The sequence below is a fragment of the Schistocerca cancellata genome, unplaced genomic scaffold, assembly GCF_023864275.1.
Source record: "Schistocerca cancellata isolate TAMUIC-IGC-003103 unplaced genomic scaffold, iqSchCanc2.1 HiC_scaffold_782, whole genome shotgun sequence".
NCBI classification, from domain to species: domain Eukaryota; kingdom Metazoa; phylum Arthropoda; class Insecta; order Orthoptera; family Acrididae; genus Schistocerca; species Schistocerca cancellata.
In genome coordinates, this window is record NW_026046793.1 from 1,515,608 (window position 1) to 1,542,958 (window position 27,351).

Below are 27,351 nucleotides of genomic sequence, written 5' to 3' on the forward strand. Positions count from 1 at the left end.
GTAAGGAACTGCAATGAAATAGGAGAGGTAGGCGATCTGAAGCAGCCAGAGTCACAACTGCTCCACCTCCCCTCCTCCTCTCATGCACCTAGTTTGTAGCTGAATGTCTACTTCCTCATCTGATAACAGCTCTTTATTCATTGCAGAATAGTGGCAGAATGCTCGCATCACAGAATGGGGAAAAATAAGATGAGACCATGGTGACACGCTTTAAATGAATACAAAAACTCTCTCTAAAGTTTAAAAACCATGTCCACAGCTTGGACATCACCTACCGAGACCAGAATTGTGAAGCACCAGTGTTCATCACAGGGCAGTGAAGTTGGGGGCACTAGCATAATGTGGGGCACCAACAAGGGGCTTCACAATGGCAATACGATGGGTCCCCTTGCCTGAGAATATGACAATGAGCCAACTAGACATAGCTATAATGTAATCAACATAGAATAGTAGATATCCTTTGAGAAGTGGGAAGGGAAGATGATCATGTGATCGTCAACCTCCAAAATGGTTTCCTTTTATGTTGTTCATTCTGGAACAGCCAGCCATAAGATGGACAATGCATTATTTTATGCCAACTGATTTGGTAATGACTACATCTACACAGTATACCTTACCATGGATGAATGCCTCTTCAATGAAAGAGGAATCTATCAACAAAGAGCCTCCATATCAGCGTGATTCAATAAATACCTGGTGCCTATCTATTCCCCTTACACGTAAGAACAACTATCATCTTAATATTCCCGTATTGTTGGGGCCAAACAGATAACTAGCCTAGATCTGTCAGTTTCAAAACATCATTTGCTAAGGCACTTCAAGTTCAGTGGCTTTGGGCTTCTAACTGGACTCCTTAAGACTTGACAATCAAGAGGGAGTTTATAAAATTTAGAACTTTTTTCCTTCATTCAATTCCCTGTGTGAAATGCCTTGGAGTCCTGTTGGAAAACAAGTTAAACTGGAGACAACATATTGATAAACAAATCTAAATGGTCAGTTCTGCATGTTTTGCTAGGAGCATCTCTCATTGTGGTGGTTTGTTTCACATGTTTTCACTCCTCATTGCCTTCTGGAATTATCTTCTGGAGTGTGTACCTAAAGAAATGACCAGAAGAAGTGACAAGTAAGAATGGCATGTTAAGTAGAAAACTGCTCATCTTGCAGATGCCTTTTTAAAAACCTAAATTCTTGCATTTACTTCTTAATATATTTACAATGTTGCTGACAAAAATAAATTGAAGCTGAACTGTTTTTTCTCCTCCTCCCCCCCATGCAAATGTATTCTACCTGGTGCAAAAGTATTCTACTTCCCATCAGACAAAGCAAAAAATGGGTAATCACAACCAGTTCAGAAGAAAACTTAAAAACTCTCTCATTAGTCATTCTTTCTACAAATTAACTGAATATCTAGACTCAAAGATATAAAAGGTATGTTAGCTATATGGCAAGTAGCAGTGTGTTGTGAGGCTTCATGACAACTGCAACCATGGGTGAATATTTACACATGTAGGAAACCATTTTCTCTTAAAAAAGAAACCAGTCTAATTGTTTGTCTGTCTACAACTCAACACCAGCAATCCATCCTTTTCATGATACTGTAATTTTTCCATCCTAGATTTTCCATTGTTGAAATATTATGTTGTGTATAAAAGCTGTTTGATAAAAAGTTTTTCAAAGTAGCAGCTTTATTCCTTCCTTGGTTTGATTTAGCTGCTACTTACAAGCATACTCTGCAAACCACTGAACAGCATGGTAGGGAATGTCCCACTGCACCCATCATTTTATTAGGGCTCCTTCCCATTCCACTTACATATAGAGATGCAGAAAAAAATTCTGTTGAAATGTGTCTGTGCAGACTGTAATTACTCTAATCTTACCCTCACAATCCCTACAGGAGATGCTGTATATTCCTAGACCCATCATTTAGAGCTGGTTCTTGAAATTTTGTAGTAAGTTTTCTAGGGACAATCTACATATATCTTCAAGTGTCTGCCAGTTCAGTTTCTTCGGTATCTCTGTGACACACTGAGAAGTCGAACAAACCTCTGACCATTCATGCTGTCCTCTTCTGAATATGTTCAATGTCCCCCATTAGTCCTATTTTGCATGCATCACACTAACTTGAGCAATAGTCTCGCATAGGTCAGATGAGTGATTTTTAAGGAATCGCTCTTGTAGACTGGCCACATCTCCCTAATATTCCATCAGCGAACCACAGTCTGCCACCAGCTTTGCCTACAGCTGAACCAAAGTGATCCATTACACATTCCTACAAAGAGTTGGCCTGCAGCCAAGTAAATGTCAAGTTGACAGATTCCAACTGAGACCGTTTGATACCATGGTTCTTTCATTTTGTGAAAGTGGACAATTTTACTTTTCTGAAGACTTCAAGCAAGTTGCTAATCTTTGCATCACTTTGAAACCTTATCAAGATATGACTGAATATTTGTATTTAATTATTTTCAGACAGTACTTCATTATAGGTAACAGCATCATCTGAAAAGACTCTGAGGTTGCTATTAATATTGTCTGCAAGATCATTAATACACAAGATCAACAGCAAAGATCCCCACACACTTCCCTGGAGCTCATCTGAAATTACTTCTGCATCAAGGACTCTCCATCCAAGGTAAAGAAATCCACTACCCATTCACAAATTTCTCTCAATATTCCACAAAATCATAGTTCTGATAATACGCACAGGTGTTGTATTCAGTGAAATACTTTCTGTAAATAAAAAAATACTGCATCTCCCTGACTGCCTTGATCTATGGCTTTCAGGACGTCATGTAAGGAAAGTGTGAGCTGGGTTTCACAAGTATGATGTTTTTGGAGTTCATGCTGGTTGGCATGGAGTGTGTCATTCTGTTTGAGATCTCTCATTACATTTGAGCTCACAATATGTTCCAAGATTCTACAACAAAAGGGTGTCAAGGCTACTGAACAGTAGTTTGGTGGATCATTCTGCTACCCTGCGTGATCGGTGCTTTTCTCAGCTACTGGGCACAGTTTTCCATTCAGTAGTTAAGTGTTAATGGCACTAATTTATTGTAACAGTATTGTGAAAAGGTTAGTTACAACTCACCATATAGCGGAGATGTTGAGTTACAGATAAGCACAACAAAAAGACTGTCCCAAAATGAGCTTCTGGCCAACAAGGACTTTGTCTCTGACAGCTGAAGTCAGACTACTGGCTTCAGCTGTGAGGGACTGTGGTTGTGTTCATGTGTCTTTTTTTGACAAAGGCTTTGTTGGCCAAAAGCTTGTTTTCTTTTTGTTGTGCCTATCTGTGACTTGGAACCTCTGGTGTATAGTGATTAAGAACTATCCTTTTCACAATATTGTTACATTTCAACCTGGATTTTCACTGTTTGCACTAATTTATTGTTAATATGTCAGATATTTTTCTATTATTTGCTTATCTTCTGTTAATGTACACAATGTCTCACTCCAGCATCCACAAAGTTGGTTCTTGATGGGATCTACACAATGTAGTAAATAACTGAACGAATACTTAATTCGTTTTTGTAGCTGCACTGCGTTAAAGGATAACTGTTTAGGGTAAAAGTGGCTGAAACTATGTAAATAAGCCAGCACTCTGTCTTCAAGTGAACAGTCAGAAATTAGGTAGGTACAAAAACAGTGATCTGAGCTTTGTTATTTAATCTGTTTTGACTAATTTTGCTATCTAGCTAAATGCCAAGGAATTTCACACAGAGGGTTTAACTTACTGTATGATCCTAAGGTATGTTTATGGCACCAGTAAGTCATTTTAAGGTTCTTGGGATGTGATTCGTCTAATGCAACTAAATAAAAGACTCTTTTTATTGTACTATAAGTGGTTTACGTATTATTTGTGAAGCGTCTTCTGTGGAATTTTGAGTTGTTATTTGTGTGTATATGCCACCGGGAGATGTTATTGGGCAGTTTGCATATCAAGGATATCTGAATTTCGGCATTTAATAAACTCATTTCGACTTAGCAACTCGTTTTCGTTCTACATCGTGTTTTGCTCGTAAGTTTGGCAGAAATGCAAAATTAAACTGGCTAGAATTGCACGTTAATTGTGTACATAGCACTGTACAAAAACGGCAAGTGAACTGACGTTTAGCTGTGGTGCATTTCAACAGACAGTTCGCATATTTTGCTGAGATTTCCGACTGGAGCAAATAGAATCCAAGGTATTAAGTGACACCTAACAAGTCGCTACAGTCTACACACACAAAACAATTTTTCCACGCAAAATTAAAATTTTTGATAAAATAAGTGAATTTTATTGACAGTTGAAACAAATCGGATGGAACGTTTTCAAGCTGATGATCACTGAAATCAGAAACGAAGGGCTGAAGCTGTAATGTGATTAATATCATTGTCCCCCACGTCCTTGAATATGTAAAATTTTAGATCAAATATGATCACCAAAACATTACCAGTATAAAACGAATTTAGAATAATCTACCAGTGTTGTGCATAATTATAATACTCAAATAATGCAGTGGAGTTACTAAAAGCATTTTACTTTCTGTGGGGTTTTAAAATTTTTGTCACCATGTTTCATTTGAGTATCTGTCATTCCACACGTGAACACCGCAGGTTCTCGTTTAGTATCGTTTATTTGCATTCAAATATACACCGTATGCACAAATTCTAAAGTTTTCAAGGAATCCTAATAAAACTGGTTTAATTTACACATGAGACTGCAAAGAATGTGTCGTGACCCAGTCTTTAATATAGGGCGCTTTCCGCAGTTATATTTACATTCTAGCAAATATCCGTATATTCATACTGCGGTCCAATACGAAGTTTTTGGTTCGAACGCGTTAATAGGCATACATATCCAAAAACCCCTAATCCTTCACTTGTTCCCAAACTAAAAACCGGAGCTATTTACCCAACAATACACTTAAAAGGCGTTAGCTCATTCCCTCTTGACTGCAATTACGTATCACGAGCCTCTCTTACAAAACACGTACAACCCAACAAAATACACAATCACAAACCAACGCTATGCAATTATCTTTCAAACTTACGAAGCAGCTGTAATATCCAAATTCGCGCGGACTGAAAACATATTACTTCCGATCAGTCATTCGAAATGGGAAGCCTAACAGACACAATCAGCATTCATATGGTGACAGAGGTCCCGCGAAAATCATACGAAGCGTTCAAAGATCTACCTACAAGCAGCTACGTCTCATTGGCTCTTACCGCCAACCAATGAGATATCAGTGCCAGTTGAAATAGCTACGTATAATGCCTCGTGGATTTACAGGGAAGCCTAACAGACACATCATTGTGGTCCAAAAACAGTCGGAAGTGACGTCAAAATTACGTATACGCAACGCGCTGCACACTTGTCGAGTATCGAGATCCGTGGTCGAGTCGAGTTAGGTGAAAGTTTTCGGACCACACTGGAGTGTATGTTAAAACGTCGGTGCGTGTCTGCTGAATCGTCCTGAAACGAGTGTGATCCGCTGATATGTGACCGTAATGTGAAAGAAATGTGGCTGTTATCGCACGTACACAGTAGCGGAGAAATGGAAATGTATTTATAAATTACGTAGAAGTAAATAAATCGTACGGATTCTCAGCTTATCGGATTTTACCTGTTTCTTGACCATGCTGTGATTGATCTGCTTATTCTGTCGAGGGCCAAATAGGTAGCATAAAATGTTATACACCTAAATAATAAATGCAGTATTTCCATTACACATTCCATAAACCATCATGTATAACCGTTGAGAGAAACTAAACATTGCCATTGCTTACGAGAAATAGCTTTTGTTATCGAGTACGCAGCTCATACTGGGGGAAAAAACAAACTGTCAAGAATAGTGTCGTGATAAGGCTATAAATTGTCACTTCCTGGGATACGTAAGATTCCAGTGCAGTCATAATGAAATATTGGTTTACCAAGAGCTGTTACCTGTGTTAAAAAAATAGATATGTTTTCTAAATTTTGCCTCACAGGAAGTTAATGCCTTTTGCCGTCTTCTCAGTTAATTGTGAAAACAACTTTTCAGAAGAAGCAGGCTTTGTTATACATTTAAGGGGTAGTTGTTTGGCTATACATAGGACAGCTAATCTTTTATATTAATAATAGTTTCTATGATCATACAAATGAATTTTGATCATGCAAAAGCGGCATTAAAGGATCATGAAAGAAACCTCCAAGGGCAACAAAATTCTTTAAAAAACTACTTCCTGTGTTCATTATACCACAGTTAAATTAGTAAGAATACTTGTGTGTTGTGCCATGCAGTGTCACACAAACTATATATGATTTAAGAAGAATGGGTAAATAACTTCACTGCATAAGAAACAAGGCAATTTGCTATGGGGTGCATAGCTCACTCAGCAAGAAAGAATAAATGACAGGCTGTGTTACAAAGAGTGTTGTCTTAAACCTTTCACATTATTTCCACTTTCCTGGCAATTTAACTATGCACACTTCATAGCTGAATGAAATATTTCATTTTGTATATGAATCCAGGTCATGTGGACTTTCTTCTCATATGGCTGTGACTTCAGTTTTGGAAAATTTTACTAAAAATTTACAAACAGAACGCTATGAAGCTTTCCATAAAGCATTCTTGTAACCATTCTTACTGTGAGAGCATACATCTACATTTTGCACCACATAATGCAGAGTAACTGTAGATTTGATTCAGATGTTCAAATACCGAGAGATGTAAGGTATTTATTGTGCTACACAGTTTTGATTAAGAAATCGTCTCCAGAAAACACTTGTTTTACTAATGCTAATGCATCTGGTATTCTGTGAATAATAAGATAATTTTATACACTACAGTCTGATAAGATGACCAAATTTAAAGAGACTACAGTAACAGCTATGTTACATTAACTGTGATTAGGAAGACAGGCTACTGTTTGCCTTACAGGTAACAGTGAAAGAAAATCATTTCTGCTGCCATCTGTAAATTAAGTAGCAGTCTGACTTCCTATTGAGATAAAGCCATGTGTTATTTAAACTTGTTGTTGATGCTGTGATACATACAGGTTCTGAATTTTGAAAATTCCAGTAACACTTCAAATTAAAGTAAATGAGACATTGGTAACAAATGCATGTAGTGTTGCAAACTTCTTAAATAGGTACAGTACTTTGTATCTGTTACTGACAGCTTCAAGTTATCAGGTTCAGTTAACAGTGCAATTGAACATCTGAGACCACTCCCTACAAATAACCAGTAAACTGGAAATGACACTCACTTCTCCCTAAGTAGCAGCATCCATCATAAAATCCTTAAAGTATTCTAGTGAAGTTTTTCAAAGTGTATTCATGTGAGTTGAGTTGTACCTCATATTATTTGTGTAATCAATCTCTTATCAGTGGAACATTTCCAGACTGTCTAAAATATGCCTAAGTTAAGCCTCTGTACAAGAAGAGCATTAAAGAGATACTATCAAATTATTGATCATTTTCACTTTTGCTGGCGTCTTCAAAAATATTTGAAAAGGTTGTGTCTAAGCATCTTCTTAAGCATCCGACTGCAAACAGTATATCATCCAAGTCACAGTTTGGGTTCCTTATGCTTACTGATATAGAGAAGGGTATTTGCACATACTGTGGGAATAATTCATAAGAAAACAAGTTAGAGGCTACTGGCATTCTCTGTGACCTGTCAAAAGCCCTTGACTATGAATCACAGCTTTCTCTCAAGAGAATTAGAATATTGTGATGTCACTGGCAGTGCTGCAAAATGGTTAGAGTCTGACCTAACTAAAAGGAAACAAGGGTGTCACTGCAAATACATGCAGAGTAAGCAAATAGTCTTCGTCTGATTGGGAAGTAATTACATGTGGTGCACCTCAAGATTCCATCCTGAATCTGTTGTTTATTCCTGTCTACAGTAATGACCTCATCTGTTAAATTGCCAGATGCTAAGTTTGTTTTGTTGGCACATGACACAAACATTGCAACAAATAGCAAGTCAAGTACAGATTTAGAAATTGCTACTAATCAAATTTTCACTGACAATAAATGGTTTAGAAGTAATTTACTGTCATTAAACTTTGGAAAGACCCACTATATGCAGATAAGAACCTGTAAGAAATTTGTTTCCAGGATGTGTATAATGTACGAAGACATGCAGATAGAAGCAGTTGACAGTGTTAAATTTCTCGGGTTACAACTCAGTAATAAATTCAGTTAGGAAGGGTGTGTGCCACAAAATTGCTGAAGCACCTAAACAAGTTTGTATTTGCAATGGGAATGATGTCAGATGTAGGAGATAGAAAAAAAAACTTGCTTACTTCATTTGCTTTCATATTTTGAAGTACCTCGTCAAACCGAGCAAAAGTTTTTAGACTGCAGAAGTATGTAATAAGACTCAATTGTGTTGTAAATTCCATATAATCATGTACAAATCTGAGCAAGGAAGTGGATATTCTAACCAATGCTTCAGTATATTTATCCCTTAAAGAAATTGGTTCCAAATAACATGTTTATTTCCAGACAATAGCTCAGCACATAGTAAAATACTAGCAACAATAAGACCTAAAATTGCTTACCTTGGTCCAAAGAGGAGTCCAGTTTACGGGAACACACATTTTCAATAAATTGCCAGCTACCATTAAAAAGTTTGTTTCAGAAACAGCACAGTTTAAACAGAGTTTGAAAGATTTTTAGGCAGGCGGCTCTTCTATAAATGAATATCTTAACAGGGACTGTTAGACCAGCTTAAGTAAAAATGTCTTAGATTTGGTTTTACAACAGTTAAGATTAGGTGTTGTGTGTGTGATAAATTTGTTAAAAGTGCATAACAGTTTCATTCTGAGTGTATTAATTCTGTAAACGTTGGCAGTCCCAGTTTATCTGTTATGTATTCACATACCTTTAAAGTATCCTGACATGTGATCAGGGAAGCGTTATATTCAGATGGTCTTTGTTTTTTATGTTGTTCTTTGACATATTCCATATCCAAGAAACCCATCTCATTTTTGGGTCTATAGAATGAGAACTGAATCTAATGTAGTAAAATACATCTGAGGATGTTAAACATGGCTTCAGTTATCAGCATAGATGTGTAGCCGTTTCAGTTGCTAAGATGAGAACTTAAAGATACCAGTGATATTTATTATGGGTTTATTATGTTAATCATACCTGTGTACACCCAATTCAATTGATAAGCAACTCGTATGGCTATAATTTATATGTAAAATATTGTCAGGATAGAACAATTGTCATATCCAATCACTCAATGAACGCTACTTTTATGTCAGGTCTTTCGTTCCACTGTTGAATCTTCGAATTGTGTGTAATGAACTGGCAAGAGCTACAGACAGTGCCATGATATACAGCCAAGCATTTTAAATGCATGTTGAATCAGAGCTTGAAGATGATACTGATTAGTTAAAAACCTTTGTTGAATTTGTATACCATTACTTTAATATTTCCATTCCCCTCAAAACATTGGTAATACAGATCACAGTAAGGATTGTACACTAAATTAATTCCTCTGCAACAGGAACAACACCCCTTTAAACATACGCCTGCAAGTCGTGGTTTCACCTTCTACAATACTTCACTCCCGGTCTCACTCCCTTCCCAAGAACTGCACACTTTTCATGTCTTTACACATTACTGTTACATCAGCGTGCAAATTTTAGTCTTTGTATTTTATCCTTGCTACCTTCAGAATTTCCTAGTGTATAGTCCAGCCAACAGTGTCAAAAGCTTTCTCTATATCCTCTTGTAAGATTTTTCGTAGGACCAATACTGCCTCATGTGTTGCTACTTTTTCCCAGATACCAAAGTAATGTTTCCTGAGGTCAGTTGGCACCTACCAGTTCGTCCACTATACCTTACTTAATTTGTGTCAAACTACAACCATGACTTGCCACACTGATAGTTCTGTAATATTTCCAACTTTCAGTGCCTGGTTTTCTTGGAATAGGAACTATTACTTCCTTCTGAATCGTGAATGTTTTTCACTTGTCTCTTATCTTGCATACCACATGGAATAGTTCGACTTGGCTGTCTGAAGGATCTCCACAAATGTGAGGGAATGTCTACTCCAGGTGCCTTGTTTGGGTGCAGGTCTTTCATCACCATGTGAAATTATTCTCTTAGTCTATCTCCCACCTAGTCTTCATCTGTCTCTTATAATATTGTACTCTAATTTCTCTCGTTATAGTAAACAGTTGAAGTAAGAGCCCGTATTCCAACTTTACTCTTTTGATGAATTTTATACACAATCTAATGTACCTTAGGTTAAAGGTAAGTTAAACAATCCCCATTCTTCCTGCTACAATAAAAATATTCAGGAAGAATATGTACAATCTGAATGCCTTGACACAGTGTATTTTTTGGAAAGTGGTCCATACATGTAAGTAGTTACCAGTCCTTTGTGCATTTAATAAAGTTTTTTCTGCTCTGTTCATATAACACTAAGGTTTTTGGTTAGTCTATCTCTACAATAGGATGCAGCTGGCTTAAATATCCAGAAAGGATATGGAAATAACTTAATCCAACAAAAGTGACTGCTTATGGCAACCTTTATACTTTTGGGGAACCCTGCCTCCTTTTCACGAGTTTGTAAATGACTTTTTTCTTAACCTTCCTTAATGTGGCACAAATCAACTCTTCCATCATAACAGTTACCAGCAACAACAGAGTGAAACTGATACATAAGGAATATCAGTCACACATGTTACCTATGTGGATTGCTAGTGTTTGTAACAGAAGCCTCTTTAAGAAATTTAATAAATCTAAAAGGAAAACTTGGCAGCAGAGTGCAAAATCACATGACATTCAAGGCAAAAGTTTCTTAGATGCATGTGAAACATACCTTGAAGAATATACTAAACCACTTAAAGGGTTCAAAGTTGTACTGAAGTATCACCATTATGTAGTACTACTACTACTACTACTAAACGCAGCCTGTTTTGTCGGCTTTGGTGAATAATAGTCAGTAAAAACCTTACTAATTTATATGAAGCTGGTATCTGTACAGCTCTGTGATCTTGCAGCTCTCTAAGAATGAAATTATAATGAAATCCCAGACCTTTAGCCGCTTACAGGTGTTGATAATTAGGTATATTCTGCACACAATTTCTGATCTGTTATTGCCACATTTCCCATGAAATGATAATATCTTACACACACACACACACACACACACACACACACACACACACACACACACACACACAACTCAGGTCACCACGCTACAGAATTATTATACAGAAACAAAAAATATAAATATCAATCTATTTTATTGGGCATTTACATATGATTACACCTTACCACAATCAACATTAAAAATATTACATGAACATAAATCCATCTGCCACACAGCAAAAAAATAAGCTTAAATGGATAATTCAAAATTTAACTTGACACAGAATAGCCTTAAAAATTGAAATTGTATCACGTGTCATCAGTGAAGAACTAAACATTTTTAAGTGTTGACACATGAACTGCAATCCAACATAATGGGTTGCAAATACTCAGTTTAAGAATATAAAACATTTCTCCAACCACAGTTTTACTTCACTTGGCTCATACTGGAAGGAAATCCTAGGTTTACCACCTGACAGTGGATCAATACTGTGGCTATGGCAATCTCTTCCACAATCACCAACTGAGGAACTGTTTACAGTTTGTACAGAAAATGTGAAAACTGTTTTTCATATCAATCAGGACACTCATTTCTAAAGCACCTCCTTTAAATGTCTCAAAGATAGCTGAAAGACTATCTCTATGCTTCTCCAGCAAATCAGCACACACACATGCTAACAATAGCTTGTAAAGGAAATACAAATTCAGGTGCACGATGGAATGACATCATACAGCCAATAATTTGGCTCTAGATACATTTATTGATAATTTCACTGGGACACACATATCAGGTCTAATGAATACTACATTTTACCCCACTGAAAGAAATTATATTCACACATATTGGACCTTGTAATGTACAAATAAAGCATTGTTTGATGAGACTAGATTGCAGAATCATGCTGACGAGTGGCACAAGGAATAAAGCAATCACATGATTTATTACAAACATGGTATAGGTGCCAATGGAGGAGTGAAACCATAACTTTTTTCTATCAGAGCTGTTAGCAAAGAGATCTTTTGAAGAAGTACAGGGATAGTTGTTATATGCAACATACAAAACAACAACACATGATATGCCTTTATTTTTTTATAGCTGTAAAGAGTAATGCAGGTTATTTGGTTTTCTTTTTCATTCAAGTTGAAAATGCGAGATCCATTCATGAAGCACTAGCCATTTTCAAGGATTGGAATCCCATCTACTGGGTTACTGATTTCTTATAGTCTGAGATAAATGCAACTGATCTAGCATTTCCTCAGACAAAAGTGTACTTGTGCCTTTTCAGTCTGAAACAGGTTTGAGGAAGATGGCTGAATATATACCAAATGACATGAAGAGATTTCTGGGCATGTGGCAAGAAATTTTAGAATCACCAACAGAGAATTTACAGATCATACAAAAGAGATAGTGAGGCTTCTCAGAGAAACGAATATGCATCACCGTACGTTTAACAGCAGCGGCTACTGGTACATGAAAAGTGAGTGGAAGCTTATGAGGACAAGGGCAATTTTGATACCATTGACATTACAAGTGGAGTTGAAGCCATGAACAAGATTGTAAACATTTTTTTTTTCCTAAAATGGAACACAGATGGGACCTTCAATGGGGCTACTAGGGATATAAGAAATCAATTTCTTCCAAGCCTAATTAGAAAGTACTGTCTGCAGAATTCTGCCATCAAATCATAACAGACATGTTCCACTGTTTTTTCATTTTTTTTAAAAAAAGCAAGTTTGTGAAACATGTCATGCAGTGATATGAACCAGGGAAAGTTGAGTTAACTGCAAGATTAGTGAATGTGAAGTTGGACAATGTTTTGTATGGAGAGTACAATGTTCAAAGACTGTAATTATGTTGTAAGCTTTACTCTACCAAACTGCACATGTGAAGATTTTAAGATATATAAATACCCATGCAAGCATTTCTGTGCGATCTTTATTTTCTATCCAGAGTGGGGTTTTGATAAAATACCAGAAGGCTGCAGGAATAGCCCATTAATCTGTCTCCACGAGATGTACAGGTTTGGTTTCAGAAGTGTGTCTGCAGTAATTTCACATGAAGATAGTAGCAATGAGGACAAAGTTGAGGAAACACATAGAGCATCACACTGATACCTTAACCATTTCTTTGCAGCAATTTGAAGTGAAGGTGTTGTTCAAACAAGTTTATAATCTCACATACAACTGTATCAACAGTGAAACATTATGAAAAGTACTTGAATCACTCAGCAACTGTGTGCCAGATTTGCAGTTAGCAAACCCTGAAATTTGTGGTCTCCCCACAGCTGTGCCATCAAATTCCCAACAATAATATTAAGTAAGATGCCATTACTTTTACAGGGCCTGGCATAAAGACCCCTCTCATTGTAATGTTCATATATTTGTGCCTTAATGGATAATTAACTACTAAGGAATAGATCACATGGAGGTCATAGCATTCCATTTGAAGGATCAAACAATAAGAGCTATCTAAAAAATACAAATAAGGGAGATCTTTATGCCAAGTTCTGTAAGCAAACTGTCACACATTTGAATTTTTAAGTAGCAGTAGTGAAAAATATTTATCTGTGGAAAGTTAATAAGGTAGTTGTATTGACCGTGATTTGTATTTCCTTTACCCAAGCAACAATGTCTACTTCTCATTACAAGAAATTCTTGGATTGTTGAGAAACCTGTCAAAAATTACAATCAAGTTGCAAACATTTATGTGCCACAACAAATGGCAGTTTGATACACACGTGAAATACTACATGGATTGTTTTCCTTCAGGAATACTATCAATCTTCGATATCCTTGGAATATAACAGTCTTGATTCAATCTGGTGTGAATTTTCCCACGGACTGAAGGCCACAAATCCATCGTAACTGAACCTAACAAATAAATTAACAACAATTAATTGAGTTATGCAACATGAAGACAACTGATACACATGTTTTCAAGGCACAATTCCAAAATTTAGTACTCACTTCTTTTGGTGCCCAATGACATTACTCACCAGCTGCAATGCCCAGAACTACTTTATAACTGAATTTAATAAACATTACTGGTATTCCAGTAACAGTAATTGCTTCTGTGTGGTCTCTGCAGTAACTCTGCAAAGTTATTAAGAACATTAGAACCAAGGTGGTAGATATGCAATATGTAGGTAACTGATACACATTAAGCTTCCAAAGCAAATAAAAAAAGTCAATCCTTACTTCATTTGGTCCCAATGACATTGATGACCAGATACCATATCAAGGAAACAGCACACTCTTCTGTCAGAGTGATACTGGGCAATCTCACATGTTCATTAACAGGGCAGTCTTTATCTTTTTCTCTGTTTCACGTGAATCACTAGACATGTATTGAAGCAAGTGAGAGCAAGTGCATTCTTACTTGGAAAAAGAAATGCAAAATCTTTTCTCCATCAGTCATACGACATCTCAATGCCACTAAGATATATCTTATTTATTTTTTCCACCTTTTCAATTCTCAACATTGTCCCATATTTGAATTAAACTAATTTAAAGTTAAAATCTTTTACTTCATATTTTAAAAAGTTTGCAAGTTCTACACTATCATCTAGTTTAATTCCTCAGAAAAATCTTTTCTCTGGTGAACAACGAAAAATCCAGGATGGAATGTAACAATATTATGAAAAGGATAGTTGTTGCTGCTCACCAAATAGTGAAGATGCCGAGTCACAGAAAGGCACAACAAAAAGACTGTCGGACTTATCTTTCGGGCAACAAGGGCCTTTTCAAAAGCGCGCGCGCGCGCGCGCGCGCACACTCACTCACAAACACACACACACACAAATCTAGCAACTATCCTTTTTATAATATTTTATCTATTGCTACTTCGAAATTCAAATGTGCAACAAAGTTTAAAAGCAGAGACCAACATAAAGACCTCATAGCATTCCATCTCGAGGATCAGAAATGACGGAGCTTATTCGTATTTTACATAGACAAAGAGCTATCTAAAATCCAAATAAACCATCATTTCTTACCCTTCAAATGGAAAGTTATAATGTGTTTAAGACAGATCTCTTAAGGCTTTTGGCATCGTTCTTCACTATTGTTTGGAAGTTGATGGCACTACTAATGGGAGACCACCAACTTCAGGATTTGCTAATTGCAAATCTTGCACACAGTTGCTCAGTGATTCAAGTACTTTTTGTAATGTTTCGCTGTTGCTGCAGTTGTATGTGAGATTATAAATCTGTTTACACAGCTCCCTCGCTTCAAACTGCTGCGAAGAAATATTCTGGGTTTGAACAAGACCATCTGTATTTGCTGCCTTGACAGCCTCCTCAGCTGCTTCATCAGTACTACTACCTTCGCATGAAATTACTAAAGAGCCACTTCTAAAGCCCACACCATACATTTCATCAAGACAGATTAATGGACTAGTCTCATAACTTTCTGGCATTTTATCAAAACCCCACTCTGGGTAAAAAATAAAGATTGCACAGAAGTGCTTGCATGGGTATTTATATCTCCGAAAATCTACACATGTGCAATCTGGTATATCAAAGTTTACAACATAACTACACTTTTTGGACTTTGCACTCTCCACACAAAATGAACCATCCAATCTCCCACTCACTGATTTTGCAGTTAACTCAACTTTCGCTGATTCATATCGCTGCATGACATGTTTCACAAACTTGTTTGTTTTTTATGCAAAAACAGTGGAACATCTTTGTTATAAGCTTTGATGGCAGAATTCTGCAGACAGTACTTTCTAATTAGGCTTGGAAGAAACTGGTTTATTATAACCTTAGTAACCCCAGTTAAAGTCCTGTCTGAATTGTGTTTAAGGAAAAAATGTTTTACAACCTTGTTCATGGCTTCAACTCCATTTGTAGTGTCAATGGTTGCAAATCTGCCCTTGTCCTCATACGCTTTCACCCATCTTTCACATACCGTTAGCCACTGCTGTTGAAAGTATGGCCACGCACGCTCGTTTCTCCGAGAAACCTCGTGCGTTCGCAACTCTTCTACGTGATCTCTAAATTCTCTCTCTGTTGATGATTCTGAAATTTCTTGCCACATGTCCAGAAATCTCTTCATGTCATTTGGTACACGTAGATTATCCTTTTTTTCAACCATCTTCCCCATGCCTGTTTTGGATGGAAAAGGCACAAGTAAACTTTTGTCTGAGGGAATGCTTGCTCAATTGCATTTATCTCCGACTCCGAGAAATCGGTAACCCAATAGAGGGGATTCCAATCCTTGTTCCAGTCCTTGAAAATGTCTAGTGCTTCATGAATGGATCTTGCATTTTCAATCTGAATGAAAAAAACCGACAACCAAATAGCCCACATTACTCTTCACAGCTATAAAAAATAAAGGAATATCATATGATGTTTTGTATGTTGCATCTAACAAACAACTACCCCCATACTTCTTCAAAAGATCTCTCTGCCAACTGCTCTGATAGCAAAAAAGTAATGGTTTCACTTCTCCATTGGCTTCCATACAATGCCTATAATAAATCATGTGATTGCTCGAGTCTTTGTGCCACTCATCAACCTGATTCTGCAGTCTAGTCTCGTCAAACAATACTTTATTCGTACTATAAAGGGTCCGATAAATGTGACTGTAAATAGTTTTCTCTGTGGGGTAAAAGGTAGTATTCATTTGACCTGGTATGTGTGTCCCAATGAAATTGATTTCAACAAATCTATCTAGAGCCAACTTAATGACTTTGAGAGATGTCATTCCACTGAGTTACTAAGTTTTTGATTTCCTTTACAAGTGAAGGATGTATGTACCCACTTGCTTCAACACTTTCAGTAGCATGTGTGTGTGCGCACTTGCTGGAGAAGCAGTCAAATAATAACGTAGGTAGCCCTTCGGCGGGCATGGCAATGCCAAATCTTTCTGTAGACTTGCAAGAACCTGTAAGACAAAAATGTATCAATTATTTAATTAAGAGCATTAAAAACAATAGATTTTAAAGTATACTGTCAACTGATCATGTAAAATTTTCTCCAAGCAGAACCCAAACTGGATACTTACTTTTGCCTTGGTATCCCTGTGTTCAGTTGCTGAGTGCATACTGTAATCAGGATACACCCTTATACACTTCATATTTAAAGTTGTTGGGCAGTTGGATTTTCCAGTATCCATTATCCTCAATCTCTTACGAGGAGTCACATGGTCTTCCTAAAGAGGGTAAAGAACTACTATAAAATTTATTTAATAAACTTTCCCTGTAACGAACTTGTTTTATGGAAAGTAAGTCTATCTTAACACAGCATGATATTACCAAGTGCTCAGGTACACTAGACTCTTTACTTTTATAGTATTTCGGCCCCAAAACACAGTGCCTTGACCACACACTCTCCACTGCAAATGCACAACCAAAAAAGGGGATAGGGACATGTTCCTGCATTTGCTTGAAGAAATGCTTTGTTTTACCTGGAACAGTTAATATATTTCTCACAGACAAAAACACAAACATTGTTATTGTTAAATAATTCACATATGTTATTGCTAATTAACTAAATACAATGTGAGAAAACATTTCATTCATTTGATAGGTATTGTCAAAGTTCTAAACTGATGGAAGCAGATTGTCTACTTTACATAGTACTGGAGCAAAATTTTACAGGATGTCACACCTATTGTATCTAGCAAAGAAATGGAACTGACTGCCATGTGCAATGAGGATACCATACTGATTTTGGGCAACTTAAGTGCTTTATTGTGGTTCCAATAAATGTGGAATTAATATTCTTTGTAAACAAAGGAGATGTGAAGAACACTTATGTAGAAAAATGTAATTACTATAAATGTGGAATTACAAAAAATAAATGTAACTAGGAAGACAAAGCTAAACATGCCTGTCAATAGGTTCAATGAGCTGACTACTGCTTTACATATCAACACCACAATTATCGAAAACCATAGAAACTATTTCAACATGAACACAGCAGTATAGATTCATTAAAATTATTTGTTAGTTGGCATCTGTCACTTGTTGCTGAAGTGTTAGCACACCGGCTGCTGCTGTATTATAGGCAACAAACAGAGCAGGTCACTCAGCAAGTGCTGTTCAATTTAATTTTCGTGTTAAAAAAAGTAGGTTTAGCTCAGTAGAGGCAGAGCACAGGTGGGGTTACAAAAGGATGGGAGACGTATACATGTAACTCTGTGTAGTGTTGGAAGTGGCCATTATGAAATAACATGAATATGACATGCTCTGCTGGCAACTGGTTTTGGAGTGACCAATGGCATAACTGTGGCAGATACGACATTTTATAGCCCAGAATTTAAACTCATTTGATAAAATTGTATTTCAGTGCTAAAAGCAAACTAATTTCTTCCTTTAATTAATTATGGCACCTGAAACTGTCCTCACACAAGCTGCATGGACTGCCAAATTACCAACTGATGAGCAGTCCTGGTTTTTATTCAGTTACATGTTATAGGTGACAAGCTGATTTCAAATGAAATAATGATATGAAGAAGAAATATAAGGAATTAAAAAGTAAATACAATGTCAAAAATGACACAGCAGAGTGTTAGAAATAAAACTGCATCCAAACCTATTAACTGAATAAAAATAATGAAGTAATTTTGATAATATATTGGTATAAAAAATATCAAAGAATCTGTCAAAACTCAAATCCACAACTTTATATGGATCAGGAATGTTTCTTATCTGTTGCACTATGCCACCACTCTACATTACACTAATGTAAGATTATTTGGTCCCAACGATCATGTGCTGCCTTCAACCAGATCAGCCTTTCACATTATGTTACGATGCTAAAGCTAGCTCTAGCACCATAAAGATATTGTAAGGATACGTAGTTATGCCTACTGTCTTAAAATGTTTAAGGCCAATCTGGTTGTAGGCAGCAAATGATTGCATGGCGTTCAAACACATCAAGAAAGGAAGTCAGACAAGAAAATGGAAGTGGATTGATCAGCTGTTGTGGCAGTCAGGAAATGGCGAACAGAGATTGTTTGGACCTGACGCATTCAGCACTCTGGAGGAAACCAGCTCCAACAGGAATTGTAAACCAACTAATAATTTTAATCAGCCTATTATCAAATGCAAGTGTGTAAAAATTACTGAATGTATGGCTGTGAAAATGGATAAATGACAAACAAGTCAACACAGAGGAAAATGATTAATACAATTCTGCCTCGCATATCACAACAACTATTAACGATAACAAAAAGTCAATTCCATCAATTGTTAGTGCAGCTTAGAAAGAAATATCCATTTAAAGTATATATACTATCCCTAATTCCAGCAAACTAAGTTCTTCCTTCAAGTATACATATATGAACTAAAATGGTAAACCACAGAAAGTAATTAATGCAGCAGTTCACTTACTTTTCATAACATCTGAAGATGGCTCTTTATAACGACTACTTCTCACACATTATGAAAACCCCACAGTTTTCAGCTGATTGAGAAGTGTTTCCACCTGAGAATAAAGTGACCAGTAGCATAAACTGAGGGTAACTACACTGAAGGTTAACTGGGAAACATGAATGAAGAGGGAAATTTTAGGCTTTACAAAATTCAGTTATTTAATGTACACAGCCGTTCATCACATCTGATGTTTTTGACAGCTAAAGTAAGTGTTATTAACCATGGATGAGTTAACAAAATTGGGAGTTCATTTGTCTGCTCTTTTGCTTTTATTCCATTGTTATTCACTGACCACAAATTATGTTACTGTTGACTTCAGTTAAAATTGTGATCATAAAATGTTCTTTCAGTTGTGATTATGATGATGAAAAATATTTTCCAAGTGCACATGAAGTTTAATGACCTAGTTTTGGGGTTAACTGATCAGTGCTTCAGTTAACCTCATTTCAAGCACGCCTAGCCTTATGTCAACAAAAGCTTTATTAAGCATAATAATTATGCATACTATGAATTCCAGGTTTTATATACTAAGAATAAGACAATCACCAATCAAAACTATCCAGTACAACTGATGAAAGTTGAAACTGGTTAATACATCCATGAAAAAGTTTTTGTAAAAATTACAAAAAGATTTCTCTCCTACAATTGAAAAATATCAGTTTTCGGCTGTCAAACTCTTAACAAAAGTGGAAGACCTCTGCCTACATTACTTCAATACAACATCCATTAAGCTTAATCACAAAATCTGCAAGCATCTTGGCACATTAATTTGCAAAGGGATTGAAATCTGTGACAAAGACCTGGGAAAGAGAGCATGATACGATGAATTGCTCACAGAATTCATGAAACTTCCATTACGTACATAACACACTCCCCTCAAAGACCACAACTTATGATTCTGCATAATCATCATATGAAAAAAACAGCATAATTTTGCATACTCTCCCACATCATACAAGCCATAAGCTACGACTTCTTGTCTTGAAGTCTTACTTAAGTTATTGTATGATACAGGAAATTATCTAATGACAAAAGAGCAAAATCAATCACGATCTGGGCTGGTTAGCCAGAATTCCTCCTTATCACCAACAGAAATAATACATCACTTAAGGCTTATTTGACTGATACACTCCAAACTTAAAAATAATTTGCCATCTATTTCTACTATTGGTATTCCTGACAAGGTTATAGATGCAGACCTCAACATTTCTCCTCCTCGAGAAGTCTATCCAGCAGAAGAACTGAGATAATATCTCCAGAAGACATTTTGCCTCATCCCAAGTACTATGTTGTGAGAGGAAAAACTAACAAAAATAAATAAATGACTTAATAACTCACTCCCATCAACATCATCTCCAGTAAAAGCCAGATCAATAGAAGAAATTAAAATAAAATCTAGCAGGGCAATAAGAAAAGAGTGTAGATGTGAAAGAACACCTGTAAGAGAGAAGTTTAACTTTGAGGGCTTCAAAGTGTCAATGTTCTATACCCTATGAGGACCCATATTCACCAACGAGCATTTCTAAAGACTAAAACAGCTTACGTTATCAAAATTTCAGTGTGGTGCAGAGAAAATTTTAGATCCTGACAGACTTTGTCTACAAATATAATCCAGCAATCCCAATAGAGTTCCAACATTATCCACACATACTTAAGCAGCCACCTAAGCAGTGGTAATAATTGAAACATTGTAACATGTATTAATTAAGCGGACAGTTATTACTGAGCAATGGTATCCTGAACAAAAAGCTCTCACTCAGCATCCATCAACAATACACCTTTGCTCAGAATTCAGTACGGAGGCCAAACATGGTCATGTTGCAACATTTGCATAAAGTGGCATTCATTACAGTGCTATTGAGGAAAAAAGTTGTTTCATAGCTGATGTCACTGACCTTGCTGAAACTTTGGTGAGAAACTAAGGATCTTACAGTCATTTGAATTACAGAGCTCCATATCCCTGCATAGACAGTATTCTAGCTAATCTCTGAATTCAGTACCTCAATGAAATTCAGCTCAGTGCCAGCACAAAGAAAACAGGAGTAATGGATTTGTGCAATTATGCACTGGAGCTGATACTGCAATTAGATAGAACTATGTAAAATTCCTGGGAAAATGCAGGATACTTTTATGTGGAATACAGAGCCCACGCTCTGGCAATGACATTAGCTGCAAATATACTGCTTTTTATTTTCCTTTTGCATGACTGTTCCCAGACCCTGAGTCCCATTTTCATGTGTGTGTCTTCTAAATTATGCCATTTACTCGAGACGACGTATGCGCTTGAGCTGCTGCAATGTTCAGTTTCTCTTACTATAATACATAGATGACGAACTCAGAAACGGCGAATTTTGAAACAAAGTTGCCATTAACTTCCTAAACAGCGATCATTAATTACAATATTCCACGCGTATATGTTACAGTAAAGGTAATGTAACAATGCAGAACCTCACAACGAAAACAAATAAAAAATTGCATAATACATAAAAAACTCACATAAAAATTGGAATCAGATCGCGGAAAGCGACATATAAAATTTATTAAAATGAAATCTTAACTGGCAGCAGAAAAAAGTTATTTTCTAGAGTTCCTAATGTCTCTAAAGGCGCATATTTTTGCCAGCCAATTCTAACATAAAATTATTATTACCTCCTCCAACGAATTACAATAGCCTGAAATCAAGCCATCCTCTGAAATCTTTCAGAGCGTCACGAAAGATGTTTTCATACACCTGAGACATTTTGCTCGATAGCGAAAACACAACCACTCAAGATACACGGGCAGTATGACAGTGAAGAACAAAGCAGACGCTTTTCCCGCTAACTCGATTCGACCACAGATCTCGATCAGTCGACAAGTGTGCAGCGCGTTTATGTATACGTCATTTCGACGTCACTTCCGAGTGGTTTTGGACCACAATGATGTGTCTGTTAGGCTTCCCGGATTTACAGCCCAAGACAATAAAGGAAAAAAAAACAGCCCAAGATTATACAACTGGCCCATAAAACATCAAAACGGGCTGCCACCTTCATACGGCGGGCACTTGCTTACCTCGTTTCACTTTCAACTGCGATGAATTCAAGGTAAACGAGTCTACAACCTCAGTTAACTTTAATCGCGATTAATTCCCTCATTTAACTTAAAACGAGGGTGGTGTATTACAATTTTTGAAAGGCCTATTTTTTCGGTTAACTTTTAATCGACCTTGATGTAATCGACAACAAGTGTCGATAATCGAATTGTACACTGTGACGTTTGAAAGAGTGCGCGACTGCGCGAGTTGAAAGAGGCAATCGGCGTGACATCCAGTGAGCTAGTGGCAACAGAGTCGAAACATTGCGAAGGTTTGAGCTATTCAATTAAATCCGCTTTTCCTGACAGCCACCTGTAACCATAGTGCTATTTTTTCGTTTTCTCGCTGGATTACTGCTGAATACTTCATTTCATTGTTGTAACGAAAACCTAATGTAATATAATAATTATCACGTTTGGGACCTACTTGACCACGCCATGTACAACTAGGGGCATTTTATGGTTTAGTTTTACCTTTTCTTATTGTTTGTATTACGTTGTCTTACAGAATAGCTCCTTTTTGCGCTCATAGGGTCAAACTGTAATGGTCTCATTGGATTTTTGTGCCAGGAAGAGTATCCTGAAGCGCAATTTCTGCCCGTTCAATTTCTATGTACAGTATTTTCATTCCTAAATGCGATTTCAAACTAAAAATGTTATTTTCGTTTTTCACATTGGATTTCTTCAGTGCCTTCAGTCCCATATAGACAGACTTGTTTTGTGGCTGTATTGTCGTGCCTCAGTTTTGTGTATTTTGATATGCATTTTTTTTGTCACGGATGTCACTTGTTAGCCAGAAAGCTGCCTCTGAATAGTTTAACATATATATTTGGGTTGAGAATCACTCTTGAATTTGATTGGTTCATCAATTTTAAACTGTAATTTCAGTTTTCGCCACTTTCGGATTACTTTTTCTAATAAGCTTTCTTAAAATCTATAAAGATACTTTCTTATTATAAATATTTTGATGTGAGAATTAGTTTCATAGCTAAAATTTGTTTCAGACAAGATCCGTTTGGTCTGGAATTTTCCTGATGTTCACCGAATTTGAATTCAGGTTGTTGTTGTTGTTGTGTGTGTGTGTGTGTGTGTGTGTGTGTGTGTGTACACTAAGACAATTTTGAATGGCACAAACTGAAGGCCCGTCTAAAGGTATTATCGGTTATGGTTCTTTTTTATGTAGTGGATGTATCAGTGCAGTTTTCCAGTTTGTATGGTTTTCTGTCAGATATTTTGCATGATCACTGTAAATTTTCTTTTAAAATTTTTGTGGGAGCTTGTAGGACTAATGCAACGGTTCTGTTCTAACCAAATGCTTATTTTTAACCTCTTGTTCAGCAATTTCCCCTTCATTTGATGCTTGTGAATCTGAATTGGTTTTTAGAATTTCTGATAGAAATCTTTCTTTGGGTTTAGGGCAGTTTGGAAGTTTTTTAAATTATCTATTTCTTGGTTATGTGCCAAGTGTGCACTGTCTTTCATGAAACAGTTTTTGGGGCTGGTATCCATTTAGATTTGTTTTAAGTGTTTCATATAAGAATCCTTGTTTTTTATAAGCCTGAAGATGACTTCTCATAATGTCTTTTGGTTCAATTTTCAAGCTGCTTGGAGTTGCTTGGCACTTTTTTTTCAATTTATTATTTGATGATTTGAATGCTCTTTGTCAAGATTTTACTGCTTGCGCAGTCTGTTCCACCATGGATGTCTCTTTCCATCTTTGTAGAGGAATTTGAGTTTATGTAGTTTCGATAAGTTTGTTGAGATTTCTTTGGAGTTTTGTGCTTGTGTTTTGAGTTCATTTGCTAATAGCATTGCTTGGAGTTAATCAGTATCATGTTCGGTATTACCTGTATCTGTTTGCTGAACTTTTGAGGCTTTAAATTTAGTTTCACTGTGGTTAGGTAGTGATCTGTAAATATTTGGACATTTGTGTACTTCTACATATTTAAAATCCCCTTGTGATGTGGCTATGAGATTGTGATATGATCAGTACGGATTTCGCCTAAATTCTTGTCAGGTGTTTTTTGTTTTGTTTGAAATGTGTTGACAGTTTTGTGGTTACAATTTCTACACAGTTAGACAAGTATCCATTTTGCTTGTTCCATTTGTGCGCAAGGAAGTCACAAATTATTTCCTTGCATTTTCTCTTGCACTAACTGATCATTAAAATACTCTGTCAAAATTTTCCCATGATTTTGTGGAATTTTAGAGATTAATTTTTCTATCACCCCCCATCGCATGTTTACTTTTCTGTTCCCCCTCCCCTTGGCCGATTAACATTAATTACTGTTTAAATTTTATTTGCACATTCAAAGTAAATTGTCATTAATTTTGTTCTTCACTTTGATTATGGATCTCTGAATGTCTTATGAAACTGTTCATACAATCTACCACATGGGGTATATTTATTTGTGTTATTTTGCCCTTTTTGCTTTTTGAATAGTCTGTAATTTCCAAAATCTGTGCTACGTGGTGGCATTCTCACTTTGCAATCTTGTTTCTAGCATGGTTAAAATTTGACTTTTCTTAACTATTTCTCCTAATTTGTAGAGCTTTCTTGGATTTAGGAGTGAAGTAATGTTGACTGTACCAAACAGTTTTGAATTTGGCCTGAGCAGACCCGAGAATTCAGATGTCTTCTGATTTGGGAACCTGATGGTTGACTATTCTAGACTACTGTATATTTATCCACGTGTAGACAATGTAAGTTGTATGTATGTCATAAATATGTGCCCAAGTACACACAGTTACATAAATAGGTCTGAAATATTTGCTCTGTTACATGTTTGTACAGCATTTTTCACTATTCAATTGAATGTATTGCAAAAGCCCCTCAGTTATAGTAGTTATAATAGTACAGTTGTCTATATAATTTACATATTTCAGGTAATCCAGAAGTTTCAAAACTGCTATTTAATGAATAATTTTGAGTGTACAGTATTACTGGAGGTGTATATTTCATGTTTGTCTTCGATCACTTAATTGCATAACTCTATTTTGTTATACAGCACAAGATTTTATTTTTTTTCCTGCTGAGGTGTAACTGGTGGCTGCATCTGTTTCCATGTTCATGTAAAGACTTACTTCTTTGGTGCTTGTCCATCTCTTTATGTAGGACATTGTTTGCAAACTATTCACTTGGAACAGTAAAGATTCCTTTGTGTATAAACAATTCAGTACAGTGAGTCCTCTTCCCACTTTGTTGTAATGTCTATAGCCTCTTACTGCAGCTTAGATGTTGTTACTATATTCAGTACATTTGTTTCCTGGAATATTTTCCATAAATAAAGACAGAATTGATAATCCAATATCTGTTTTAATGTGTAAGCTACTGCTCAATTGAATTATTGTTACTGAAACTGCATAGCATACTGATGTTAGTTGCTTCAGAGGACTGTAAATTGATCCCATGCGTCGGCTTTGACCCATGACGTAAGGGTGTTGTGGTGTGTCACGTCATGACGGTGTGGAGTTTGGTTTGCGAGTGTGGTGTGTTTGTAGATGTCGTCGTGTTGTGGTTTGTTGTGCCCTCTGGTGGTGTGTTCTGGGCTTTCGTTTGTGTGGTGTAATGGGCTCAATTTGCTCTTGCTCATTGTACAGAATTGTTAGTGTTGGCTGTGTTTGTAGTGGAATTCGTTTCAGTGAGTTAACGATTTAGTGGTTTTGTGTGAAGGTTAATTTAGTGTTGTTCACTGTAGGTCGTGTGGTAATTTGAGTAAATTAATTCGTTGTTGTTTTTGTTCAGGAATAGATATGACGGATAAAATTAATAGCGCGCATCTGAGTGAAATGATGGGAAACACTGCTTTGGAACTGATAGTTTTTGCAGCTGTTTGGTTTAATTGCCAGGGTTGTGAAGTGCTCTATTTGTAGCGAAGAAATGAAGTTGGCTAAAGTTCTGGCATCTCGGACCAGGGACGGTTAAATGTGGCGCTGTCGAAAGGATGACATTTGGCGTTCCATACGGCGTGGTTCCTGGTTCGAGAAGTCTAGGTTGGGCAATCGCGAGATTGTACTGGTGACTTATTATTTTTGTTATAGATCCTCACACAGTTTTTGCGCGCATGAGACTGTTGTGAGTGAGAGGAGTGTGCTTGATTGGTTTTCTTTTTGCCGTGAAGTGTGTTCAGAGTTTATTAAGTACAGGGGTTAGCTTGGGGGGGGAGGGGCTGCATGGGGTTGATGTGGACTTCTTAGTCGCAGTTTGGGAAAAGGAAGTGAGGGAGGGGTAAGTCTGTAGTTGGTGTATGGGTGTGGTGGGGGCTGTTGTTCCGGGGGGGGGGGGTGCAGGTGTTGTGAATGTGTTTTTCAGGTTGTGGAAGGGAGGTCTAAGGTGGAATTAGTGGGATTAATTGAGGGGTACTTAGAACCAGGGTCCACAGTAGTTTCAGATGCATTTTCTTCATACAGTGGGTTGGGTGAGAGGGGGGATTCAATTAAGTCAGTTCTTTGGGGGGGGGGGGGGGAAGATGTGCTCTTCCAACCTTCAGTTCATTTAGATGAGTACTGTTGACGAAAGAGTGTCCCTGAGGGCTATTGTGTTTTTCGGGTTTTTTAAAGGGCTGTTAGCAAAATGTATAGGCCTAAAGTAGTTGGTTAGGGTGGTTTGAGTAGGTGGGTGGGTGGCTGCGGCTCAGTGTGGGGTGGATAAGTGTGGGGGGGGGGGGGGAATTGTGTTGGTTTGTTTTAGTTGTGGAGGTTCTATTTTGTTGAAGTTTTTGTTGAGTTGTAGTGTGTGATTGAGATTTTTTTATGTTGCAGTTGGTTTTTTAATTGGGTTTTTTTATTTTGGGTCCGGTTGGGTTGGTTG

The 27,351-nt window shown here is 36.8% G+C and overlaps 3 protein-coding genes across 7 annotated transcripts in view; 1 reads left to right on the forward strand and 2 right to left on the reverse strand.

The window, feature by feature from the left end:
• Positions 1-22,278, reverse strand: part of LOC126143143 (uncharacterized) — a 242,246-nt gene extending 219,968 nt beyond the window's left edge. The window contains exon 1 of the mRNA XM_049915355.1: positions 22,119-22,278. The gene's annotated coding sequence lies outside the window, so the exon portion shown is untranslated. The remainder of the gene's footprint in view (positions 1-22,118) is intronic.
• The window catches only part of LOC126143121 (disks large homolog 5-like), an 886,848-nt gene that overhangs the window by 775,081 nt on the left and 84,416 nt on the right, over positions 1-27,351 (forward strand). The gene's annotated exons all lie outside the window — the stretch shown is intronic.
• On the reverse strand, positions 14,868-19,441 carry LOC126143146 (uncharacterized). Its single transcript, XM_049915356.1, has 4 exons — positions 19,428-19,441; positions 17,346-17,497; positions 17,096-17,242; positions 14,868-16,975 (listed from the first exon to the last, which is right to left on the reverse strand). Exons 1-4 carry the CDS (start codon positions 19,432-19,434, stop codon positions 16,826-16,828), a joined length of 456 nt encoding a protein of 151 aa, XP_049771313.1. The 5' UTR covers positions 19,435-19,441; the 3' UTR covers positions 14,868-16,825.